Below are 24,285 nucleotides of genomic sequence, written 5' to 3' on the forward strand. Positions count from 1 at the left end.
ATGTTCCGCCAACACTCGGAGGTACATGCTTTTGGAAATGACTCCAGCTGCTACCTAAATATTTCTGTGTACTCCCTGCTGTAACTGATCATTAAAACCACAAACTTTTGAAGTATTTTACTTTATATGAAAAAAGTTGCTGATGTGATTTAAATTCACTGCTGGCCTCAAGTAGTCTCAACTGACAACTTGAAACATATGTTTCACTCTTGACATGCTCATTCACAACACAAATGTGTCACCTTTGATATGCTCATTCACAACACAAATGTGTTACCCTTGATATGCTAACAACACAAATGTGTCACCATCAATAAGCTCATTCACAACACAAGTGTGTCACCCTTGATATGCTCATACACAACACAAATGTGTCACCATCAATAAGCTCATTCACAACACAAGTGTGTAACCCTTGATATGCTCATACACAACACAAATGTGTCACCATCAATTAGCTCATACACAACACAAATGTGTCACCATCAATTAGCTCATTCACAACACAAATGTGTCACCATCAATAAGCTCATTCACAACACAAATGTGTCACCATCAATAAGCTCATTCACAACACAAGTGTGTCACCCTTGATATGCTCATTCACAACACAAATGTGTCACCATTGATATGCTCATACACAACACAAATGTGTCACCCTTGATATGCTCACTCACAACACAAATGTGTCACCCTTGATATGCTCATTCACAACACAAATGTGTCACCATTGATATGCTCATACACAACACAAATGTGTCACTCTTGATATGCTCACTCACAACACAAATGTGTCACCATTGATATGCTCATACACAACACAAATGTGTCACCCTTGATATGCTCATACACAACACAAATGTGTCACCCTTGATATGCTCATACACAACACAAATGTGTCACCCTTGATATGCTCATACACAACACAAATGTGTCACCCTTGATATGCTCACTCACAACACAAATGTGTCACCCTTGATATGCTCATTCACAACACAAATGTGTCACCCTTGATAAGGTCATTCACAACACAAATGTGTCACCATCAATAAGCTCATTCACAACACAAATGTGTGACTCTTGATATGCTCACTCACAACACAAATGTGTCACCATCAATAAGCTCATTCACAACACAAATGTGTCACTCTTGATATGCTCATTCACAACACAAATGTGTCACCATTGATATGCTCATTCACAACACAAATGTGTCACCCTTGATAAGGTCATTCACAACACAAATGTGTCACCATCAATAAGCTCATTCACAACACAAATGTGTCACCATTGATAAGGTCATTCACAACACAAATGTGTCACCATTGATAAGGTCATTCACAACACAAATGTGTCACCATCAATAAGCTCATTCACAACACAAATGTGTCACCATTGATAAGGTCATTCACAACACAAATGTGTCACCATTGATAAGGTCATTCACAACACAAATGTGTCACCATTGATAAACTCACTCACAACACAAATGTGTCACCCTTGATATGCTCATTCACAACACAAATGTGTCACCATTGATAAACTCACTCACAACACAAATGTGTCACCCTTAAGTAAGTTATAAAACAGCGGAGGCCTAACATGGCAGGTCCAGCTACCACTAATTGTGTTTAATATCACTGTGAACTATATTATAATTACATCACTGCAAGGCAACCTGTCCGACATTATGCAGGTCCTAAATTGTTGCGATTTGATAAAAACGATGAGCATAGGTGATAGTGCAGACAAACCTGGGCATGACCAGCAGATCCTGACATCAAAGGAAGGTAACTCTGTGCAGTCAAAGTCTCCCCAACAAGTACAGGAATACTGGGACAATAGGACCCTGGGCCTCATTCCACATAGCAATCTTAGCACTAAGATGATTGTAAGTCCCATACTTTAAAATATGCTTTCGCTAGTCATAGCGCTAAGATCGCTTTGTGGAACGGGTCCCTTGCAACAACACAGCCTGACTGAGGGAGTTAGGTAGTTGTGACACCACAGCACGCTCCTTCTCACAACATGACACCTTCATTATCCTCCAACTAAGGTTCAGTTGTTACACCAGCAGTTTTTGTGGAGAAGATTGAATGCAGATCTAGAAATCTGCCAGCTCTGTTTGGATAATTTTGTTTATGATTTTTAGTTCGTTTCAAGGCGTCAGTGGCAGTAATCTGACCATGGTTGCTGTAAATAAAGGTGATCGAGTTGTGCGATCTACCAATCACTTCGCATATGATTTCTGCGAAATTATTGTAAACTTTATTTATATTTATTGAATGGAATTTTGAATATAATTGATAAAATATATTGCAAACATTGGTCCAGATAAACATTGAACAATTGAACAATAACCAGATATTAAAATAATAGGATTAAATTGCGTACTTCAGTTCGGATGTGTTGACTGGTATTTCCTGTGTTACGTGATCGTGGTGATCAGCTGATAATGTTTTCTGAGATGGGGGAAAACATCGTGTGATTGAAAAACTTGAGTTTATGTCAGTAAACTTTGGGAGCAATGGTTTACCGTGCACTATAGCCGAGTTAGCGCTATATTGAAGAGCGCAATAGCGAAGGAACACTGTATCAGCACAAGTCTAAGGCAGGTGAAGAAAATATTTAAAGCCAAGTGTTTATGTTGATGTTTTTCTAGGTAAACTTTATAGCCACCTGTTGCATGATTAATGTTTCACAGGTGATTGTGTTCTTATTGTTCCACTTGGGGAGATGAAAATGGCTGCATGTGCTGCAACATGAGTTAATTACTGTCACGCAGACACGGAGCTGTAGTTAGCCATGGCTTCTTACCGTATATGACCGCGGATAAGCCGACCCCGTAGATAAGCCGAGGTGCTAACTTGACCATTGAAATACGAGAGAAAATGATATGACACGCAGATAAGCCGAACCAGGAATTGAAAGGCAAAAAACACTGCGAATTCGGACTGCATGACATGTGCCGGTATTTGCAGATATTCAAAAATATAAGATGAAAAACGTTGTAATTATATTGAAAAAGTCATTATTATTTCTAATAAAGATTTAACAAACCAGTCATCCACTTTCATAATGTTGGAAGCTGTTTCTCGTGGGGTTTTTTAATTTCATAATGATCGTTATATGTTGCCATCAACAACAAGCGCCATTTTGTGAATCGGTGTATATAGAATTATGAACCCGTGAGAAAATATATCAGCTAGAGCGAAGACTCGCACTTTGAATTCAGCATCGTAAGCATGGCGTATTCGTTTCAAACTCATGATGAGAATGTCAATCAGTTGTTGTTGTTGCATTAGGTGTTTAATCAGTCAATCAGTAAAAATATACCAACTTTTATAACCCCCTTTACACCACTATTGTATGTTAATCCAATTGAATTAAATAAACTATCATACTATGAACACATTGAATGACCATCACTTACTCACAGGCTTCTCCAGTTTATTAAACTAATCTCTCGAAAACAAAGGAATTAAGCCCCTACTCCCAACATGATCGCTAAGCACCCACAACTTGAAAATGTTTGTGTAAACAACATGACAATACCAATCGGCCCGATATTATCAATGCTCATTTCCTTGTGTACCGTGTTGCTTTTTAAACAACAGGAAGCAATCACAGTGGTCACCGTTTGTGACGTCACAGGAAACAGCTGATCACATGTTTTAGCAAATGGCGAACGGAATAACTCGCCGATACAGTTGTTTATTTGCCTCTTTCAATAAAGGTAGACACTGGTTCACTATCAATTTATGAACTTTGCAAAACGTATGAAATAGCTATTGGCGATTTCATCTGGGAATTATATATTATAGCTGTGAATTACATATATTGTTACATGTAAAGATTGTGGAGTTTACGAAGAACGATAAACTTTGAACATTCAATTGAAAACTTATTATCGGAAGTAGTAACATGCATAACATTTTTTTAATAATGACATCATTGGTGTATAATAATAACTTTATTGATAATTTATAACAATAATGGCTCTAGTCCTGGCAACTTCCAAACTTTCGGGAAGTTGTGATCTATCGGACCGTCATTCAGGCGATGTTTCTGACAGATCACGATCTGAAAAATACTATCATGAAAGTGTATCCCGTGGATAAGCCGACCCCTTTCTACAGAATCTTTTTTCTGGTTCTCAAAATTCGGCTTATACGTGGTCATATACGGTAAATGTTGTTAGTTATTTACCTCTTCCTTATACAATTGTGTGAACCTGCATAAAGTTGTGATAAACATATGGCATGATATGATCCACCTTACAATATCATACCTCCATGGCAGAATGTTGAGATCCGATTGGTTCACGTGATCTTGATAAAATACGACATATTCAGAACTAGGAGGGAAATTCATTTCTGAGTGCGAAAATAAATCTCTATATACATAGAGATACCAACCCTAATTGAAGCTTTGGAGTCATCAGTGGGGTAAAAAAGCGTTATTTCATGTGAAAAAGAGAAATGTCAAGAGCATCCCATGATGCTGGATTTTGCTCGACATTTTCGTTAGGCCCATACGAACGTGAAGCATGGGTACACATGCATTGACGCTAGTAATGCAACTGCACACGCAACCTGCACTATTCTAAAAACAGTGCAATAAAGATAAAAATAACCAGAAAAAAATGACTCCACTTGCATTTGTATGGTAAAAATGACTAAACCTCATAACTGAATATCAATCCCAACATCGGAAAAAATGGACATCAACATCAAAGTACTCGAAAATAGAAGCTCCATAACGGCATGCGACAACCTCATCAGTGACATACATCGGGGGCCACATTTCAAACAAACACATATCTGGAATAACTTTGGTAATTATAGATACAAATCACTTACGAAAGCAAGTTAATAAAAGCTGCTGTGGAGGCCAAGCCCCCACACCCCTGATATTTTAGTGAGGCGACAAAAAATGGTGTCGAAAACACTGCATTCATGACGAAACATGTGGTCAAAGCTCCACACATTCATAAATTAATCATGTGACAACATTAACTGTATTGCAGAAAGACAATGTGGTGTTTCAAGTTCCAAAGAAATATCGGTGTACAAGCAATTAGGTCCCTGTAGAATGCTTCACGTGATCGGTGCATTAACAATTTGGTAGGCATCTCTGCTAAAACCCTGCCAGGAGGAAACCGGCTGCACATGGATTTCTGAGCAGGAGATAACATCTCTTGCACTGAGCTTCCGAGCAAAATGCTGAAGTTTGTTTTACAATGTCAGATTGAAACATCATGTTGTCAAGATACATTTGTTGTAGCAGTATCACAAGGGGTATATTTGGTGTTATGCATCGCTCGTATTACCTGACATTACTGTGCAGTGTTTGTGTACTATACACATCACTTATCCATTACCAAAAACAAACAAACTACCTGATAAAGTTTTTAAAATTTACGACTTATCTTGAAATCTATATCAAAATACCGTATTTGCCATAGTAATCTCTCAAAAAATAATAAACTTGTTGTTAAAGGTTTTAAAAAGCACCTGGGTGCTTATTATCGCAAATGAGATAACTTAATCTGAACTTTGATTGCACGAGTGTTTTCTTATCTGGTTACTGACCACAAAGTTAACTTTCACTTCAATACACCTAAACATTTTTCAGAATTCTTGCACCACCATTAACACATATTTCAGAGTGATATCTCAGACACAAATATGACACAAGGATCATTACACAGCTACCCTTTTCACAAGCTCAATGTCCATTCAAAATCTTTAAACTTTAAATGTTTTCCAGCTAAAATTCATGTATGAAAGTCTTCTGATTTGATTCAACATATCGATGGCTTGCTTGGCAAGATCATTATTTTAAATGTGTTTTTATGTGGCATTCACATCCAGAAGAAGTATTTTGATTGGTAGTTGATTTCAACCCCATGAGCATATTAAAACCAATACCTTGACAGTTAGCTACTGCATGAAGACACAATTCCTTAGCAACGAGGTTAAAGGTCAATCTCTAAAGCACATACAAGCACATACACAAGTTGACACTCATACCATAATCAATTTCACCGTTTAAAACATTCAGTGCTGTGTCATACAGTCCCTAGCGTATATTCTCTGTCAGTACAACACAAGTGTCTAAATATAGCACCGTAGATTGAGGTGGCGCATGTGTATACAGATTTACTCCCTGTCCGCTTATGTTCTTGTCTGTCATGCAGCTGTGCATGTTGAGCACTTTCATTTTCCCTCTCTTAGTGACCCTTCCTCCTCACCACCCTCCAAATCCTACCACCAACTTCTCCACTCACACTCCTTTCTCACTCACCCTCATCTCTCCAACTCCCTACCACCACACCCTCCCTTGCAATCTCCCTTCACAATCTCCCTCACCTCTACTCACCCACATACACAACTTTCCACCAACCTCACCCCAATCTGCCTCTCCCTCACCCCACTCTGCCTCACCCTACTCTTCCTCACCCTCACTCGCCTCACCCCACTCTGCCTCACCCTCACTCGCCTCACCCTCACCCCATTCTGCCTCACCCTCACTCGCCTCACCCAACTCTACCTTACCCTCACTCTCTTCACCCCACTCTGCCTCACCCTCACTCGCCTCACCCTCACTCTGCCTCACCCTCACTCGCCTCACCCTCACCCCATTCTGCCTCACCCTCACTCTCTTCACCCCACTCTGCCTCACCCTCACTCTCCTCACCCATCTCTACTTCACCCTCACTCTCTTCACTCTACTCTGCCTCATCCTCACCCTACTCTGCCTCACCCTCACCCCACTCTGCCTCACCCTCCTCTGCCTCACCCTCCTCTGCCTCACCCTACTCTGCCTCATCCTTACCCCACTCTTCCTCACCCCACTGCTTCACCCTACTCTGCATACTCTGCCTCATCCTCACTCTGCCTCACCCTACTCTGCCTCACCCTCACCCCACTCTGCCTCACCCTCCTCTGCCTCACCCTCCTCTGCCTCACCTTCACTCTCCTCACCCTACTCTGCCTCATCCTCATCCCACTCTGCCTCACCCTCACTCTGCCTCACCCTACTCTGCCTCACCCTCACCCCACTCTCCCTCACCCCACTCTGCCTCACCCTCACTCTCCTCTCCCTACTCTGCCTCACCCCACTCTGCCTCACCCTCCTCTGCCTCACCCTCACTCTCCTCACCCTACTCTGCCTCATCCTCATCCCACTCTGCCTCACCCTCACTCTGCCTCACCCTACTCTGCCTCACCCTCACCCCACTCTCCCTCACCCCACTCTGCCTCACCCTCACTCTGCCTCACCCTACTCTGCCTCACCCTCACCCCACTCTCCCTCACCCCACTCTGCCTCACCCTCACTCTCCTCTCCCTACTGTGCCTCACCCCACTCTGCCTCACCCTCCTCTGCCTCACCCTCCTCTGCCTCACCCTCACTCTCCTCACCCTACTCTGCCTCATCCTCATCCCACTCTGCCTCACCCTCACTTTCCTCACCCTAACCCCACTCTCCCTCACCCCACTCTGCCTCACCCTCACCCTCCTCCTCCTCTGCCTCACCCTCACTCTCTTCACCCCACTATCCTCACACCACTCTGCCTGACCCTCACTCCACTCTGCCTCACCCTCACTCTCCTCACCCTCATTCCCTTTCCACTCTACCCCAACTCACCCTTTCCTTTCATCACAGTGTTTGACATGAAATTTGCATCTACCATACAGATCACCAGATGGCAGTGGGGGAACCTATCTGTTCAAATACATAACATTTCAATTGAACACCAGTAAGTATAACTTGAGGTGAGGTGAAATGGGTTTTAACGTCGCGTCCAGGATTATTGCACTTATATAGCGACGTGCATGCTCGTGTGTGTGTGGCTGCTTGTACTAGTCCGGACTGATGCTGATTTATAGTGCTTGCACACTGAGATACAATGCCGCAGTTTAACATGAATACCCCACTCAGACACAGTATAATGACTCCGAGCCGACCAGTCCTTGATTTAGCCCGTTAATGCCGAGCGCGAGACAGGGTAACAACAAGTACCATCTTTTAACTTCTTTAGGTATGATGCGGCCAGGGATCGAACCCCGGGCAGACGTCTCCGGGCAGACGCTCTACCACTAGACCGCGGAGGCGGTCCTCTCAAACAGTATACATACAGACTAAACCACTCAAAACTTGATATAAGTATAGGCTTGGGCAGAATCAGGGGAGGTAACCCAGCATTAGAAATTGACAATAGTCCTGAAGTCCTTTCCAAACTGCCCAATAGTCAAGGTATCATAAGGACTATTTGCCCTATCTAAGGGTTTTGCTGTTTGTTTTGATCATAAGGACTAGTGGACTAAACGTTAGTTTCGACCGCTGTAACCTCTGTTTTGTTACTCAGGGATGCATATCGTGTCCAGGATTCTGTATCAAACTGAACCTGATTGCACTGACATAAACACCATGTAGTCCTACTACAGCCACTCACTTGACAAACTGGTTGACATGCTGCATGGAGGTCTCGTAGTTCTTGCCCCCGACTTCCTGGCAGTGGAGAGCGACAAAACATGGCTCAAGGCGCTCGATACACTGAAATAACACATTGACAAACATTGTTACAAGGTCAAGATCACACTTGCATTTCTTTCCATGGAAACAAATACAGCAACAGGATTTATTCGATACTGTGAAAATATATCAGGGCACTGTTCAACAATCAATCTCAGCTCAATGACCACTGAGTCCTTGATGAAGTATGCTAGCGCAAAGATTGATCGGTGACATGGGGAGTTGCTGTTAAACAAAACAACACTCCCAGCACTAATATCAAGAAACAAAAGGTACATCTGATTATACAATAGATCATACAAGAACTCATCTCTACAAAGAACCTGATGATGCCACCCCTGAAAGAGAAATATGTGCAAGTTCAGGAGTGAGGGTGTTGGAAATAATGTTTCTTGGACAATATTTCTATTTTATCACAGCATGCCTGCTTACTTTGGGAAGAAAGATAGTGAGTGAGTGAGTGAGTATGGTTTTACGCCGCTTTTAGCAATATTCCAGCCATATCACAGCGGGGGGACACCAGAAATGGGCTTCACACATTGTACCCATGTCGGGAATCGAACCCTGGTCTTCGGCGTGACGAGCGAACGCTTTAACCACTAGGCTACCCAACGGCCCTGGAAGAAAGATAAGTGACACTAGCCAATCCAGGTCTATCAAAGGGATGCAACTCATACAGAAAGTGATAACCCCTAGATGTGTAATGGCCCCTCTACACTCAGAATAGACATTGTAGAGAAGACGATATTGCTGTAGGGTTTATATCCTTTGATTGTTTGTTTGTTTGTTTGTTGTTTAACACAGCAGTCAGCAATATTCCAGCTATATGACAGTAGACAGTATATAATCCAGTCTCGACCAGACAGTCCAGTGATTAACATCATGAGCATCGATCTACGCAATTGGGATACAAAGAAATGCATCAACCAAGTCAGTGAGCCTAACCACCAGATCCCATTAGTTGCCTCTTACGACAAGCATGGTTTGCTGAAGAACTATTCTAAAGCGGATCTTCATGGGTCATTGCCATAAGGGGCTTGGAGAGATGTGAAAATGGAAAGTAACATTGTTATTTGGTGGTTGATTAATAAAATATGTCCCAGGACTCTATTGCTGTCTTGGTTGTGTATCTTCATATCCTGACTGCGTGAGACAATGCTCATAATATCAACCACTGGTTTGTCTGGTCCAGAATGGAATAAATGAATGCATATTGCTTCACGACGCATCTGCAATCTTACAGCTAATAGTCCCTGGTCAGACTTGATTATTTATGAAGCTATGATATAACTTGAATAATGCTGACTGCAACATTACAAGCAACAGTTTATAAAATAATTTGCTGTCAAAACAATATTGTATTTTGAAGACAACATCTTCCAAAAACAAGGGAGTTAACTGACTGTAAAAAAGTCCAGTTTCAACCCTTGCCGAACTAGGCTTGAATTTATGAGTTATATTTTGGCTGGACTAACGAGTCAATGTATAGTCCCATCAAAAGCATGTAATGAAATCGACAACCAGTTTCGTAAACTGCCATGCAAATTTGCAGGATTTGATAAGTAGAGTACCGACAACTCATATTTTCCGATTCTTTTCATGTTTTTAATCAATGTGCCCACATGATTTGATATATCACAATATAGATCTTGATTATTGATCGGAGCGTCTTTGCTGGACGCCGCCACTGTATTTGAAGAAAATGCAAGTAATGTGAGAGGTTGAATCTGATTAGTCAATAAAAGGGACATAACTCCTAAAAGCCGCTACAATCAAGCCCAGAATTTCTAGCCTAGTTCAGCAAGGATGGAAATTGGACATTTAACTCCTCGGGAAGATGCAAGACAAAGACAAAAGTATAATATCCGATACTGCACCTTAAATTGTGAGACTGTACAAGATATATGACAGGTTCACAACCACCCCATTAAGTTAATACCAACACTTAGTGGCTTTTCTGCACCATCCATCATTCCCATCAAAATCATCATCACATCATTCAGGGCTCAGTGCATCGTAAGCCCTGCTCCTCCAATACCAAGACTCATATGCTGTGTGTTAATGTGTATTGATCCAAATGTTTATTTCATCCCTAGCACATGCAAATGTCAGCTTTACTTGATCCCCTGGCTACAAATAATAATCCATACCTCAGTCGCCTGTCTCAACAACCACGCTAGTCGAAGTTGAATATTACCTAACTAAAACTAGTTTTCTGATGGGAACATGAACGAAGTGCCTGGATTTTACAAAACCAGACATCTGCATTTTTTGCAGAAACTTTCTTTGCTTCTGGATAAGTCAGTGGACATGGATCAGTAGGATATTCCTTTCACAGTGTCACAAGCACATGAATGAAACATCATGGTTATCAAGTCTTTGATAAGCAATGAGTGAGTGAGTTTGCTTTCAGGCTGCTAATTTAATAGTATTTCAGTTACATCACGGTGTGTCAGCTTAAGGTGGGGGGAAAAGCCTGAAGTGATGCAGGTCTCAGACGGTTACCACGAGTATGGAGCTGACAAACCTAGAAACAGACTTGGGGGGAAATAGCAATCAAACCTACAATCACAGGGCAGCAAGTTCTGGGCCACCCAAGACTGGGCCACCCATGCCCCTTGGGTATACATGAAGACATGAAACACGGGTATGGTGCTGACAAACCTAGAAACATAATCAGGGCGAACCAGGATTCGAACCCACAATCATTGGTTTCTGGCGTACCCAAGGGATGCAACTCTGCACAGCGAATCGCGGCACCTTAGATGACTGGGCCACCTGTACCCCCTTCAGTGTTTAGCATCCTTAAGATTAAACACATTCCTCACCAAAAAAGGTATGGACCTGATAGACTGAATTTGTAAAGAAACTATACAAACTCAATACCCTGAAGCTCTGAGGACCAGTGATCGCATGACTTGTTTACTAAAGATTGGCTCAAAAAAGACATCATGCGTCACAAAGGCAAATGCCATTATTGAGAAGTGACACAGTAGTACAGAGCTTCAAATCCTCTTGTCAACACAGATGTCGAATATATTAACCTGATTATTTCTTACACAAATGTAATCCTGCTGAGTTAGTTCTCAGATGGGTCCATGTCGGTTAGGCCTGATCTGATGTAACGCACCTCTGCCTGCCCGACCTAGCTGTATTCTACCCTGATTAGGACTGGTCCTAAATGAGGGTTGTGATCGCGTAGTGACTGTCACAATCTCACTGTCACTGACATAAAACAACTAAACCGTTGGGATTTGAGGTAAGAATACAGGTCCCGAGGAAACTGTGCTTGTCTTAAGAGGTGACTGAATGGTTCAGATGGTCAGGCTCAGTGACTTGGTTGATGCATGTCATCGTATCCCAATTATGTGGATTGAAGATCATGTAGTCAATCACTGGACTGTCTGATACAGACTTGATTATTAACAGACGTCAAATTGCTGAAACTTACTTGCTGAGTGTCAGGTGCTGAACAACAAACAAACATAAAAACACTAACACAAGCTGAGGGTAGTTCAGCCTATTTAAAAACTTAACTGAAAAACACCAATAAAAGATTGCTAATATCGCAACATAAAATACATCTGTGTTCCAACCTTTACTGCCAAAATACGATTTCAAAACCGATGTGCATTGATGATGACGGTTCACAAGGTAAACACAACTCCGCAAACAGACCGATGACACCTCCATTGCTACATGGTACAGGACAACCAGTGTATTATTGTTTTTTGTTTTTAAATGCAAAACTCAGCAATAGTCCAGATGTATGACGGCGGTCTGTAAATAATCGAGAAGGTGTAAGTATATACTCCGAATCATTGTGTTCCTCATAGAAAAGAAGTTCACATCCATAAATCCTCTTTATGTGTATCAATTCTAAATGTCATTCAAAAACATAATTCAATGCTTGACATCAGGAGCACTGATCTGCACAACTGGGATATGATGATGCATCAACCAAGTCAGCACACCATCACCACACGATCCCCTTAGTTGCCTCTTACAAAGCATAGTCGCCTCCTCGGACAAGCATGGGTTGCTGAAGATCAGTTCTAACCCTGATCTTCACACCATGATGTTCCAGTGGATTTTTTATACCATTGAAGAAATTTGATTACGATGTACAAAAGTATTCCATATAAGGACATACTTGCCATGCCAGAAACTTCAAATACTGAGTGATAGTCCATGACTGGTTTTAAAATGATGGACATATTTTCATACATATGAACAGAAACACTGAATTTTACAGTTATCAAATACATGATAACATACCTCATATTCTAACCAACAATGGCTTACAGTCATATCTTAGTGAAAAATGACCTTCCCAAAATAGCACCATTCTAACCAAAAGGTTATTACTGCATTCATCAAAGTTCCAACAGAAAGATCAAATCTAAAGTAATTTACTTTAACTCACAAAAAGATCAGGCAATAATTTACCAGTAACTAACTCGGCTATCAGTTTCAACAAGAACAGGCTGAAAGCTCTGACCAGTGTTAATATTGCTGGTATTCCCCGGAGTTATTTGCCGGTATTATCCGGATAATAAAACAACTCTATCAGGTGTTAATATATCCCACGGGTTCCCAATGAGGACCTAGTGGTACAAGACCCGGAATTCTAAATTAGCTGCGTTGATTGCATTACAGATAATTTGTTCCAGTGGGAAATTTGAGGCTTTTGACATTAAAGAGATCCAAAGTAACAGCGTTGTACATTATTAAAACCAAATGCTTGTGTGCAATGACATTTGAACAAAATAAATAAATAAATAAATAAATAAATAAATAAATAAATAAATAAATAAATAAATAAATAAATAAATAAATAAATAAATAAATAAATAAATAAATAAATAAATAAATAAATAAATAAGTGAACAATGTAATTTTTGATTGCACATTAAACACATGATAGCTCCTTTTCCATAACCTGTACCAAAGAAAGACTGTATCAAGATAAAGTGTATATGTAAATTAAATGTAACAATAAAATATGGTATTTTCATGCGTTACTTAATCTTCAACACTGTTCTTGATGTTTCCTTGCAATAAGATAATTAATATGTATCGATAGATGTGGATGTCAATATCATTACTACACATACACAATGGCAGGGACAGAGTGACCACTGCATGGACAACCTAGACAAGTCCAAACAAGTTGCCCACACAGGATATGTAATTTGGTACATGAAATTGATGGATGAACCATTATTGCAAGGTTAGATGGCAAGTGAATGGACAAATTCTGGGTTTCAAACACGATTTGAATCTGGAACCTTGGGGAAGTGCTGATGCAAATATCCCTCACTTGTATCAGATGAAATATTTTGTGGTGAATATTTTGCATTTCAAAATATTGCCCATTGTGAGTAGCAACCCCAAGCTTGTACAAGTCCTAAATGGATCAGCTGTGGTCAGTCTGTGAGGATTATTGCTCATTATATCAATCACTGGTCCAGACTCAATTACTTACAGACGGGCATCAAAAACTGAAACATTGCTGAATTGCTGAAAAATTTGAACTTAAGAAGCTTGCACAGAACACTATGTGTAACTGTAAAGTATTGAAATGTTAAGTTTTATCGGTACCAATACTCAACATCTAAACAAACCAAACCAGGACCCTACCATTTATTGCTTTGGCCGGGTGAGAAACATATATTTTCAGTCACTGTGTTGGTACATACAATTATCCCCAAAGCCTTGACATCAATACTTCAGTCCACTAGGCCCACCCATGTTCACCGTCATCGGTGAAACCCCAGAAACAGCCTGTCCCTTACATCAATACTTATTCCAATTGGACACCCACTGTCCCCATCACCCATGAACCCAGAAACAGCCTGGCCGTGACCTCAATAATACCCATTTTCTCCCTCACCGATGAAACCCCAGAAACAGCCTGGCCGTGACCTCAATAATACCCATTTTCTCCCTCACCGATGAAACCCCAGAAACAGCCTGGCCGTGACCTCAATAATACCCATTTTCTCCCTCACCTATGAAACCCCAGAAACAGCCTGGCCGTGACCTCAATAATACCCATGTTCTCACCTCACCAATGAAACCCCAGAAACAGCCTGGCCGTGACCTCAATAATACCCATGTTCTCCCTCACCTATGAAACCCCAGAAACAGCCTGGCCGTGACCTCAATAATACCCATGTTCTCCCTCACCGATGAAACCCCAGAAACAGCCTGGCCGTGACCTCAATACCACCCATGTTCTCCCTCACCTATGAAACCCCAGAAACAGCCTGGCCGTGACCTCAATAATACCCATGTTCTCCCTCACCGATGAAACCCCAGAAACACCCTGGCTGTGACCTCAATAATACCCATGTTCTCCCTCACCGATGAAACCCCAGAAACAGCCTGGCCGTGACCTCAATACCACCCATGTTCTCCCTCACCTATGAAACCCCAGAAACAGCCTGGCCGTGACCTCAATAATACCCATGTTCTCCCTCACCGATGAAACCCCAGAAACAGCCTGACCGTGACCTGTGTAAATAATACCCATGTTCTCCCTCACCGATGAAACCCCAGAAACAGCCTGGCCGTGACCTCAATAATACCCATGTTCTCCCTCACCGATGAAACCCCAGAAACAGCCTGGCCGTGAACTCAATACCACCCATGTTCTCCCTCACTGATGAAACCCCAGAAACAGCCTGGCCGTGACCTCAATACCACCCATGTTCTCCCTCACCCATAAAACCACAGAAACAGCCTGGACGTGACCTCAATAATACCCATGTTCTCCTTCACCGATGAAACCCCAGAAACAGCCTGGCCGTGACCTCAATAATACCCATGTTCTCCCTAACCGATGAAACCCCAGAAACAGCCTGGCCGTGACCTCAATAATACCCATGTTCTCCCTAACCGATGAAACCCCACAAACAGCCTGACCGTGACCTCAGTAATACCCATGTTCTCCCTAACCGATGAAACCCCACAAACAGCCTGACCGTGACCTCAGTAATACCCATGTTCTCCCTAACCAATGAAACCCCAGAAACAGCCTGGCCGTGACCTCAATAATACCCATGTTCTCCCTCACCGATGAAACCCCAGAAACAGCCTGGCCGTGACCTCAATAATACCCATGTTCTCCCTAACCGATGAAACCCCAGAAACAGCCTGGCCGTGACCTCAATAATACCCATGTTCTCCCTCACCGATGAAACCCCAGAAACAGCCTGACCGTGACCTCAATAATACCCATGTTCTCCCTCACCGATGAAACCCCAGAAACAGCCTGGCCGTGACCTCAATAATACCCATGTTCTCCCTAACCGATGAAACCCCAGAAACAGCCTGACCGTGACCTCAATAATACCCATGTTCTCCCTCACCGATGAAACCCCAGAAACAGCCTGACCGTGACCTCAATAATACCCATGTTCTCCCTCACCGATGAAACCCCAGAAACAGCCTGACCGTGACCTCAATAATACCCATGTTCTCCCTCACCGATGAAACCCCAGAAACAGCCTGGCCGTGACCTCAATAATACCCATGTTCTCCCTAACCGATGAAACCCCAGAAACAGCCTGACCGTGACCTCAATAATACCCATGTTCTCCCTCACCGATGAAACCCCAGAAACAGCCTGACCGTGACCTCAATAATACCCATGTTCTCCCTCACCGATGAAACCCCAGAAACAGCCTGACCGTGACCTCAATAATACCCATGTTCTCCCTCACCGATGAAACCCCAGAAACAGCCTGGCCGTGACCTCAATAATACCCATGTTCTCCCTAACCGATGAAACCCCAGAAACAGCCTGACCGTGACCTCAATAATACCCATGTTCTCCCTCACCGATGAAACCCCAGAAACAGCCTGACCGTGACCTCAATAATACCCATGTTCTCCCTCACCCATGAAACCCCAGAAACAGCCTGGCCGTGACCTCAATAATACCCATGTTCTCCCTCACCGATGAAACCCCAGAAACAGCCTGGCCGTGACCTCAATACCACCCATGTTCTCCCTAACCGATGAAACCCCAGAAACAGCCTGACCGTGACCTCAATAATACCCATGTTCTCCCTCACCGATGAAACCCCACAAACAGCCTGGCCGTGACCTCAATAATACCCATGTTCTCCCTAACCAATGAAACCCCAGAAACAGCCTGGCCGTGACCTCAATAATACCCATGTTCTCCCTAACCAATGAAACCCCAGAAACAGCCTGACCGTGACCTCAATAATACCCATGTTCTCCTTCACCGATGAAACCCCACAAACAGCCTGGCCGTGACCTCAATAATACCCATGTTCTCCCTAACCGATGAAACCCCAGAAACAGCCTGGCCGTGACCTCAATAATACCCATGTTCTCCCTCACCGATGAAACCCCAGAAACAGCCTGGCCGTGACCTCAATAATACCCATGTTCTCCCTAACCGATGAAACCCCAGAAACAGCCTGGCCGTGACCTCAATAATACCCATGTTCTCCCTCACCGATGAAACCCCAGAAACAGCCTGGCCGTGACCTCAATAATACCCATGTTCTCCCTCACCGATGAAACCCCACAAACAACCTGGCCGTGACCTCAATAATACCCATGTTCTCCCTCACCGATGAAACCCCACAAACAGCCTGGCCGTGACATCAATAATACCCATGTTCTCCCTCACCGATGAAACCCCACAAACAGCCTGGCCGTGACCTCAATAATACCCATGTTCTCCCTCACCGATGAAACCCCAGAAACAGCCTGGCCGTGACCTCAATAATACCCATGTTCTCCCTCACCGATGAAACCCCACAAACAGCCTGACCGTGACCTCAGTAATACCCATGTTCTCCCTCACCGATGAAACCCCAGAAACAGCCTGGCCGTGACCTCAATAATACCCATGTTCTCCCTCACCGATGAAACCCCAGAAACAGCCTGACCGTGACCTCAATAATACCCATGTTCTCCCTCACCGATGAAACCCCAGAAACAGCCTGACCGTGACCTCAATAATACCCATGTTCTCCCTCACCTATGAAACCCCAGAAACAGCCTGGCCGTGACCTCAATAATACCCATGTTCTCCCTCACCGATGAAACCCCAGAAACAGCCTGGCCGTGACCTCAATAATACCCATGTTCTCCCTAACCGATGAAACCCCAGAAACAGCCTGGCCGTGACCTCAATAATACCCATGTTCTCCCTAACCGATGAAACCCCAGAAACAGCCTGGCCGTGACCTCAATACCACCCATGTTCTCCCTCACCGATGAAACCCCAGAAACAGCCTGACCGTGACCTCAATAATACCCATGTTCTCCCTCACCGATGAAACCCCAGAAACAGCCTGACCGTGACCTCAATAATACCCATGTTCTCCCTCACCGATGAAACCCCACAAACAGCCTGGCCGTGACCTCAATAATACCCATGTTCTCCCTCACCGATGAAACCCCAGAAACAGCCTGACCGTGACCTCAATAATACCCATGTTCTCCCTCACCGATGAAACCCCAGAAACAGCCTGACCGTGACCTCAATAATACCCATGTTCTCCCTCACCGATCAAACCCCAGAAACAGCCTGGCCGTGACCTCAATACCACCCATGTTCTCCCTCACCGATGAAACCCCAGAAACAGCCTGACCGTGACCTCAATAATACCCATGTTCTCCCTCACCGATGAAACCCCAGAAACAGCCTGACCGTGACCTCAATACCACCCATGTTCTCCCTCACCGATGAAACCCCAGAAACAGCCTGGCCGTGACCTCAATAATACCCATGTTCTCCCTCACCGATGAAACCCCAGAAACAGCCTGACCGTGACCTCAATAATACCCATGTTCTCCCTAACCGATGAAACCCCACAAACAGCCTGACCGTGACCTCAATAATACCCATGTTCTCCCTAACCGATGAAACCCCACAAACAGCCTGGCCGTGACCTCAGTAATACCCATGTTCTCCCTAACCGATGAAACCCCACAAACAGCCTGACCGTGACCTCAATAATACCCATGTTCTCCCTCACCGATGAAACCCCACAAACAACCTGGCCGTGACCTCAATACCACCCATGTTCTCCCTCACCGATGAAACCCCAGAAACAGCCTGGCCGTGACCTCAATACCACCCATGTTCTCCCTCACCGATGAAACCCCAGAAACAGCCTGACCTGTACATCAATACTTCAGTCCATTCGGCCCTCCACTGTCAGAAACAGCCTGGCCGTGACCTCAATACCACCCATGTTCTCCCTCACCGATGAAACCCCAGAAACAGCCTGGCCGTGACCTCAGTAATACCCATGTTCTCCCTCACCGATGAAACCCCAGAAACAGCCTGACCGTGACCTCAATACTTCAGTCCATTCGGCCCTCCACTGTCAGAAACTGCCTGATCGTGACCTCAATACATGTTTACACCGAGGCTATTTACATTCAATGATCAAATGTGAACTTTGTTTTTGATATGTGGGCGTCGCATCCTGGGTAATTAACCACTTGTGAAATTACATGCAATAATATCCCAACACTAAATACCGTTTGACAGACATAAAGGTCATTCCAAGATGGCCTCAAAATCCAGATGATATTAAATGTCAGACTGTAGGTGTGAGACATGGACTGTAAATAGTATTTTGGGGACATTGTTCTCATGCTGGCATTGAATTATACATGAACACATTTGCATGTTTAACATGACAGAATTAATGCAGTGCACACAGCTATCATGGTATAACATTTATACTAAGTTATCCTATAGTATATCCTTTTATGAGTTATAATGGTATAATATTTATACATCATTTCATATAATTATAGTTTAGCAAGTAATACTTATCATCAGGTAAAATGCATATATAAAATATCAATAGTTTCATTTATAGCTTTTTAGATAGATGCTATCCTAAGGTAATGGGAGCGCATCTTCTAGACATATTATTCAATAAGACAAGGGTTACGTCTACATAGTTTAATAGATTTGAAGCTTTTAGATAAATGCTAGCCTAAGGTGTCAAGATCCCATCTCCCAGATAAAAGATATTTCTACATAGTCTTATAGATTACCTTGAACTATCTTATTTAAGTAAATCTGTCATCACCTATATTAGAATAACATTCAGCAATAACTGAAAATTTGACTCATTAAGGATTAGCCCCCATACAAGCTCGTCTATAGGGCATTAAGGATTAGCCCCAACACAAGCTCATCTATAGTGTCACCATAATCTCTTTCAAAGCATTTGATGTAGATCTAATTATTATAGGATAACTTAGTATAAATGTTATACCATGATACAGCTACCACTGCCTGTCTCCACTGTGTCACAATATCATAGAGGATAACCTTAAGTGACACAAAGGCTGAAATCATTCCATGGTTGTAGAAGTGTGTCTCTCATGCATCTCCACACAACAATAACACAAACATCTAAATTCTATAATAGTTAAAAGGTCTAGATTTCCCTAGTATCAGGCCGAGAAGGAAGAGAATTTGGGGAATCAAGCCCCGGGGCTTTTGGCGTGATCAGTGAACACTTTATTCACTTGTTTGTTTGTTTGTTGAACGCTGGACTCACCACAATATTCCAGCCATATGACGGCGGTCTGTAAATAATCAAGTCTGGACCAGACAGTCCTGTGACTGACATCATGAGCATCGATCCACGCAATTGGGATGCGATAACATGCATCAACCAAGTCAGCGAGCCTGACCACCCGATCCCGTTAGTCGCCTCTTATGACAAGCATAGGTTACTGAAGATCAATTCTAACCCAGACCGTCACGGGTATAAACTATATGTGGCAACACTCACGGGTATATAAGGAACATGGAAGTGAAAGGGAAGCATACTCACTCCTAGGAACTCCTTCAGCCATGGCTTGAACATCTGTTCAGGCTGAAAGGAAACAAACAGACAATCAATACTATGTCAATCAATACTATGTCAATCAATACTATGTCAATCAATACTATGTCAATCAATACTATGTCTTGACTATCATCAGGAGCGGTCGGGTGGCCTAAAGGTTAAAGCGTTCGCTCGTCACGCCAAAGACCTGGGTTCGATTCCCGACATGGATACAATGTGTGAAGCCCATTTCTGGTGTCCCCCGCCGTGATAGGTCTGGAATATTGCTAAAAGCAGCATAAAAACCATACTCACTCACTCACTCACTTGACTATCATCTTCATGTTCTAAATAATAGGTTTATTTATTGATTAACACCGCACTCAGCCATATTCCAGCTTTATGGTGGCAGAGTGAAAATAATCAAGCCTGGACCAGACAAACCAGTGATTGATACTGTGAGCAATGATCCACACCATCATTGTACAATGTCTGGGATCATCATCACAGAATCTGACCATCCAATCCACTATGTTGCCTCTCATGACAAGCATAGGACCAATTCTAAATAACATGTGAGGGCCAAACATTGTATGAACTTTGGAGTAAGTTCTTAAGTGAGGACTTATGATACTCAGTTAGGAGTCACTTGGCTCCCTGGTCAAAACACAAACTTAGAGGGCTATATGACAGATGCAGTGGGGTTAAAAGTTACTTTCAAGATTATTTCACTTAAATACAGTGAAAAGTTTTCAATCCAGGTTTGATTATTTTTTTGAGTGATCATTCATGCACAATTCATGATTATTATTAGATTAGCGCATATCCCCCGATCACGCACACTAGCAAAATCTGTTGAGATGCCTTAATATCTGTAGTTACTGTTCCTTATACAGTTAAGTCCCGTTAATCCGACATGGTTGGTTGCAAATGATTACGTCGGATTAACGAGTGTGTTGAATAAACGAAATTAAGTAGTATCAACATTCATGATCAAAAATTGATGCACAATAGATAACGATACAAACACATAATAAAAGAAATGAAAAATGAAATATTCATATTGTTATGTTAGATTGTTTGCGGAATATGTTTTCTAGCTAATCATGCAAACTCTAAAGATTGAGGTAATCTAAGCATGTGATTAATCCTGTTTTGTTTATTTAAAGCATTAACTGTTTATTGTTAAGCAAGTTTATCTCTGCAGCCATTGTAATATGCAGCTACCAGCCGACTCGTCTGACATCAAAACAAAGGCTGTGTACTCGCGGGCAGATGACTACAGAGTAGGCCAATCACTGTGTCAGATTAACGAGACTGATTGACAGGTGATTCAGGTAATTCGTTGCAAATAAGTGGATTGCAGTTAGAGTGTGAGACTGTCGGATTAAAGGGTCTAAAAACACTGATTTAATCGGTTCCCATCATTAGTGTTGGATAAAGCCGATTGTGGGATTAACAGTGTCGGATTAACGGGCCTTGAGTGTATATATTCTAATGACGTATCATAAGACTAACCTAGTAAATCCAAAGTGGAATAGTCTTTAACAAGAACCAGTTCTTGTAAACTTGCTACGTTGAATATAGTGGCAAAGTCCACACTGATGACGACACTAGTGGCACAGGCCAGTTGTTATAATATCAAGCCAAGACTGTTTCTTGGTTTGTTGTTTAACGCTGAACTCAGAATTATTTCAGCTATATGACAGCGGTCTCTAAATAATTGAGTCTGGGCCAGACAATCCAATGGTTGACACCATGAGCATCAATCCACTTGCATCAAGCAAGTCAACGAGCCTGACCACCCGATCCTGTTAGTCACCTCTTACGACAAGCATAGAGACAAGTGTTATGAAGGTAAAACCCCCAATAGAGGAATACAGGCACTGCATGAAAGTAGATAACAACCAGTAGTTTACTGACTGGGCAATGCTGGACATGTGGCCAAACACATACCGTTTTCACACAAATACTGACATCCTTAGGTCAGACATACAGTAAACTACATTTATAACGAACACGCTTATAACGAACTGACGGATATAACGAACTTATTTTTACTCCCGACCATTTGTTGTATATATGCTGTATGTATGCTTATAACGAACTACGGTTATTATGAACTAAAATTAGTGGTTCCCTCGATATAACCGTAGTCTACTGTATTTTTAAATCTACAGATTTTTGGCTAAGAAATTCAGGTCAGTAGTTTGAAAATATAAAAAATATAAATTCTAAATTCAAATATCTATTTTGACTTCCTTATACATGTAATGTAAAGGAGGGAGGGAAAAAAGATACACTTTCAACAAGTCTTAGTAATATGTATTTTGAACCTTTCTGGTGCAACTCGGAAATGGAGTTTGGCTTCTTATACCCAACTTTTGGATAAATCATCGGCCATTGAATATGTTCAGTTCAGGGAAGAAGAAAAAATAACGCTGTTCAGTTTTTATAACATCCCAAATCATCAAAAAGTGCCAGTTCACCACTAGAATGATATGTATTGCAAGTTTCGTCTTAAAATATTCAAAGAGTTTGGAGTTCTACTCTTGAAACAAGCACGACCCTCATTTTTAGTATAAGTCCAATTTGTCATGAAAACAAAAAGAAAATTGAAAATATAGACATCCCAAAACATCAAAAGGCACCTGGAGTTCACCACTAGACTGATCTGTATAGCGAGTTTCAACAAGAACTATTCAAGAGTTCCGGAAACGGAAAGTGGACGGATGGAATTTTATCTCAGAAAGGCGGAGCTCAACAAGTCATTTTCACCACACATATTTTTCCAGGACTTACAGGATGTCCAGTGAATCTTTTCATTTTGTTGTTTAACCTGAGAAAAATAATACTGTTTCAAGTATCTTATCATGATGTAACATTTATACTAAGTTTTCATATAATAATTAGATCCACAGAAAGCGCTTTAATAATTTTTCTTGGTGTAACATTTATACAAAATTTCATATAATTATAGAACAGCAAGTAATAAATATTATTCAAGGAAAATGCAAATGCAAAATATTAGTAGTTTCAGTAATAGCTTTTTAGATAGATGCTAGCCTAAGGTAACGAGAACACATCTCCCAGACATACTATTCAATAAGACAAAGGTTATGTCTGCATAGTTTAATAGATTGAATTGAACTATTTTATTAAAGTAAATCTGTCATCACCTATATTAGAATAACATTCAGCAAATGCTTCAATTTAAACTCATTAAGGATTATCCCCCAGACAAGCTTGTCTATAGTGATACCATAATCTCTTTCCGAGCACCCAGTAAATATGTTAACAAGATTAGTGCCAGTCTAACAGGATTAAGTATTCCCCTCTGTCTAGCCATTCATTAACCGTAGCACACGCCCATTGTGTATCAACAACCAATCATATTCCTTTATATTGTTCTAATTTTTATTAAACACACACAGCAAAATGTTAAGTGTAGGGGTTTGACGCTCAAACCAAGCAGACATCTCACCCACAGCCAGAGGGTTGTACCGACTCTCTGTGGCACCCGCAGCTATATTTAAGATATTGTTTATTATTTTTGTTAATAAAATTGTAATTGTCTCCTGTGACTCCGGCTCTTTGCTGACTTGAATTCCCCCAAGAAAACCAGTACGCCATTTAGAAGGTTTTGTACATCAGAACAGAACCATATAATCTTCTAGAATAAATGTTTTTGTTTTTCAGATATATCCCAAAACAACATGGCTCACCCTGTCACAGAGCCGTGTAAACACAAGTTGATTATAGAACGTTGACCACTGGAAGTCCGTGACATCTTTGATCACAAACATGTCTTAGCACTAAGATGGCTTTAACAACAGCCACAGGGCACGTCAGAAACAAATTGTAAGCAACAAATCAAATTAGTTTCAAA

The 24,285-nt window shown here is 42.0% G+C and overlaps 1 protein-coding gene across 2 annotated transcripts in view; it reads right to left on the reverse strand.

Annotated features, from left to right (window-relative positions):
- The window catches only part of LOC139452952 (inositol polyphosphate-5-phosphatase A-like), a 157,067-nt gene that overhangs the window by 94,635 nt on the left and 38,147 nt on the right, over window positions 1-24,285 (reverse strand). For both annotated transcript variants that reach the window (XM_071234574.1, XM_071234573.1), the window contains exons 2-3: window positions 20,403-20,444; window positions 8,462-8,562 (exon numbers count right to left, since the gene is read on the reverse strand). In XM_071234574.1, coding sequence (XP_071090675.1) covers window positions 8,462-8,562; window positions 20,403-20,444 — 143 coding nt within the window. The remainder of the gene's footprint in view (window positions 1-8,461; window positions 8,563-20,402; window positions 20,445-24,285) is intronic.

This window comes from Haliotis cracherodii, unplaced genomic scaffold (assembly GCF_022045235.1).
Source record: "Haliotis cracherodii isolate W230 unplaced genomic scaffold, xgHalCrac1.p SCAF_9, whole genome shotgun sequence".
In the NCBI taxonomy this organism is placed as follows: Eukaryota; Metazoa; Mollusca; class Gastropoda; order Lepetellida; family Haliotidae; genus Haliotis; species Haliotis cracherodii.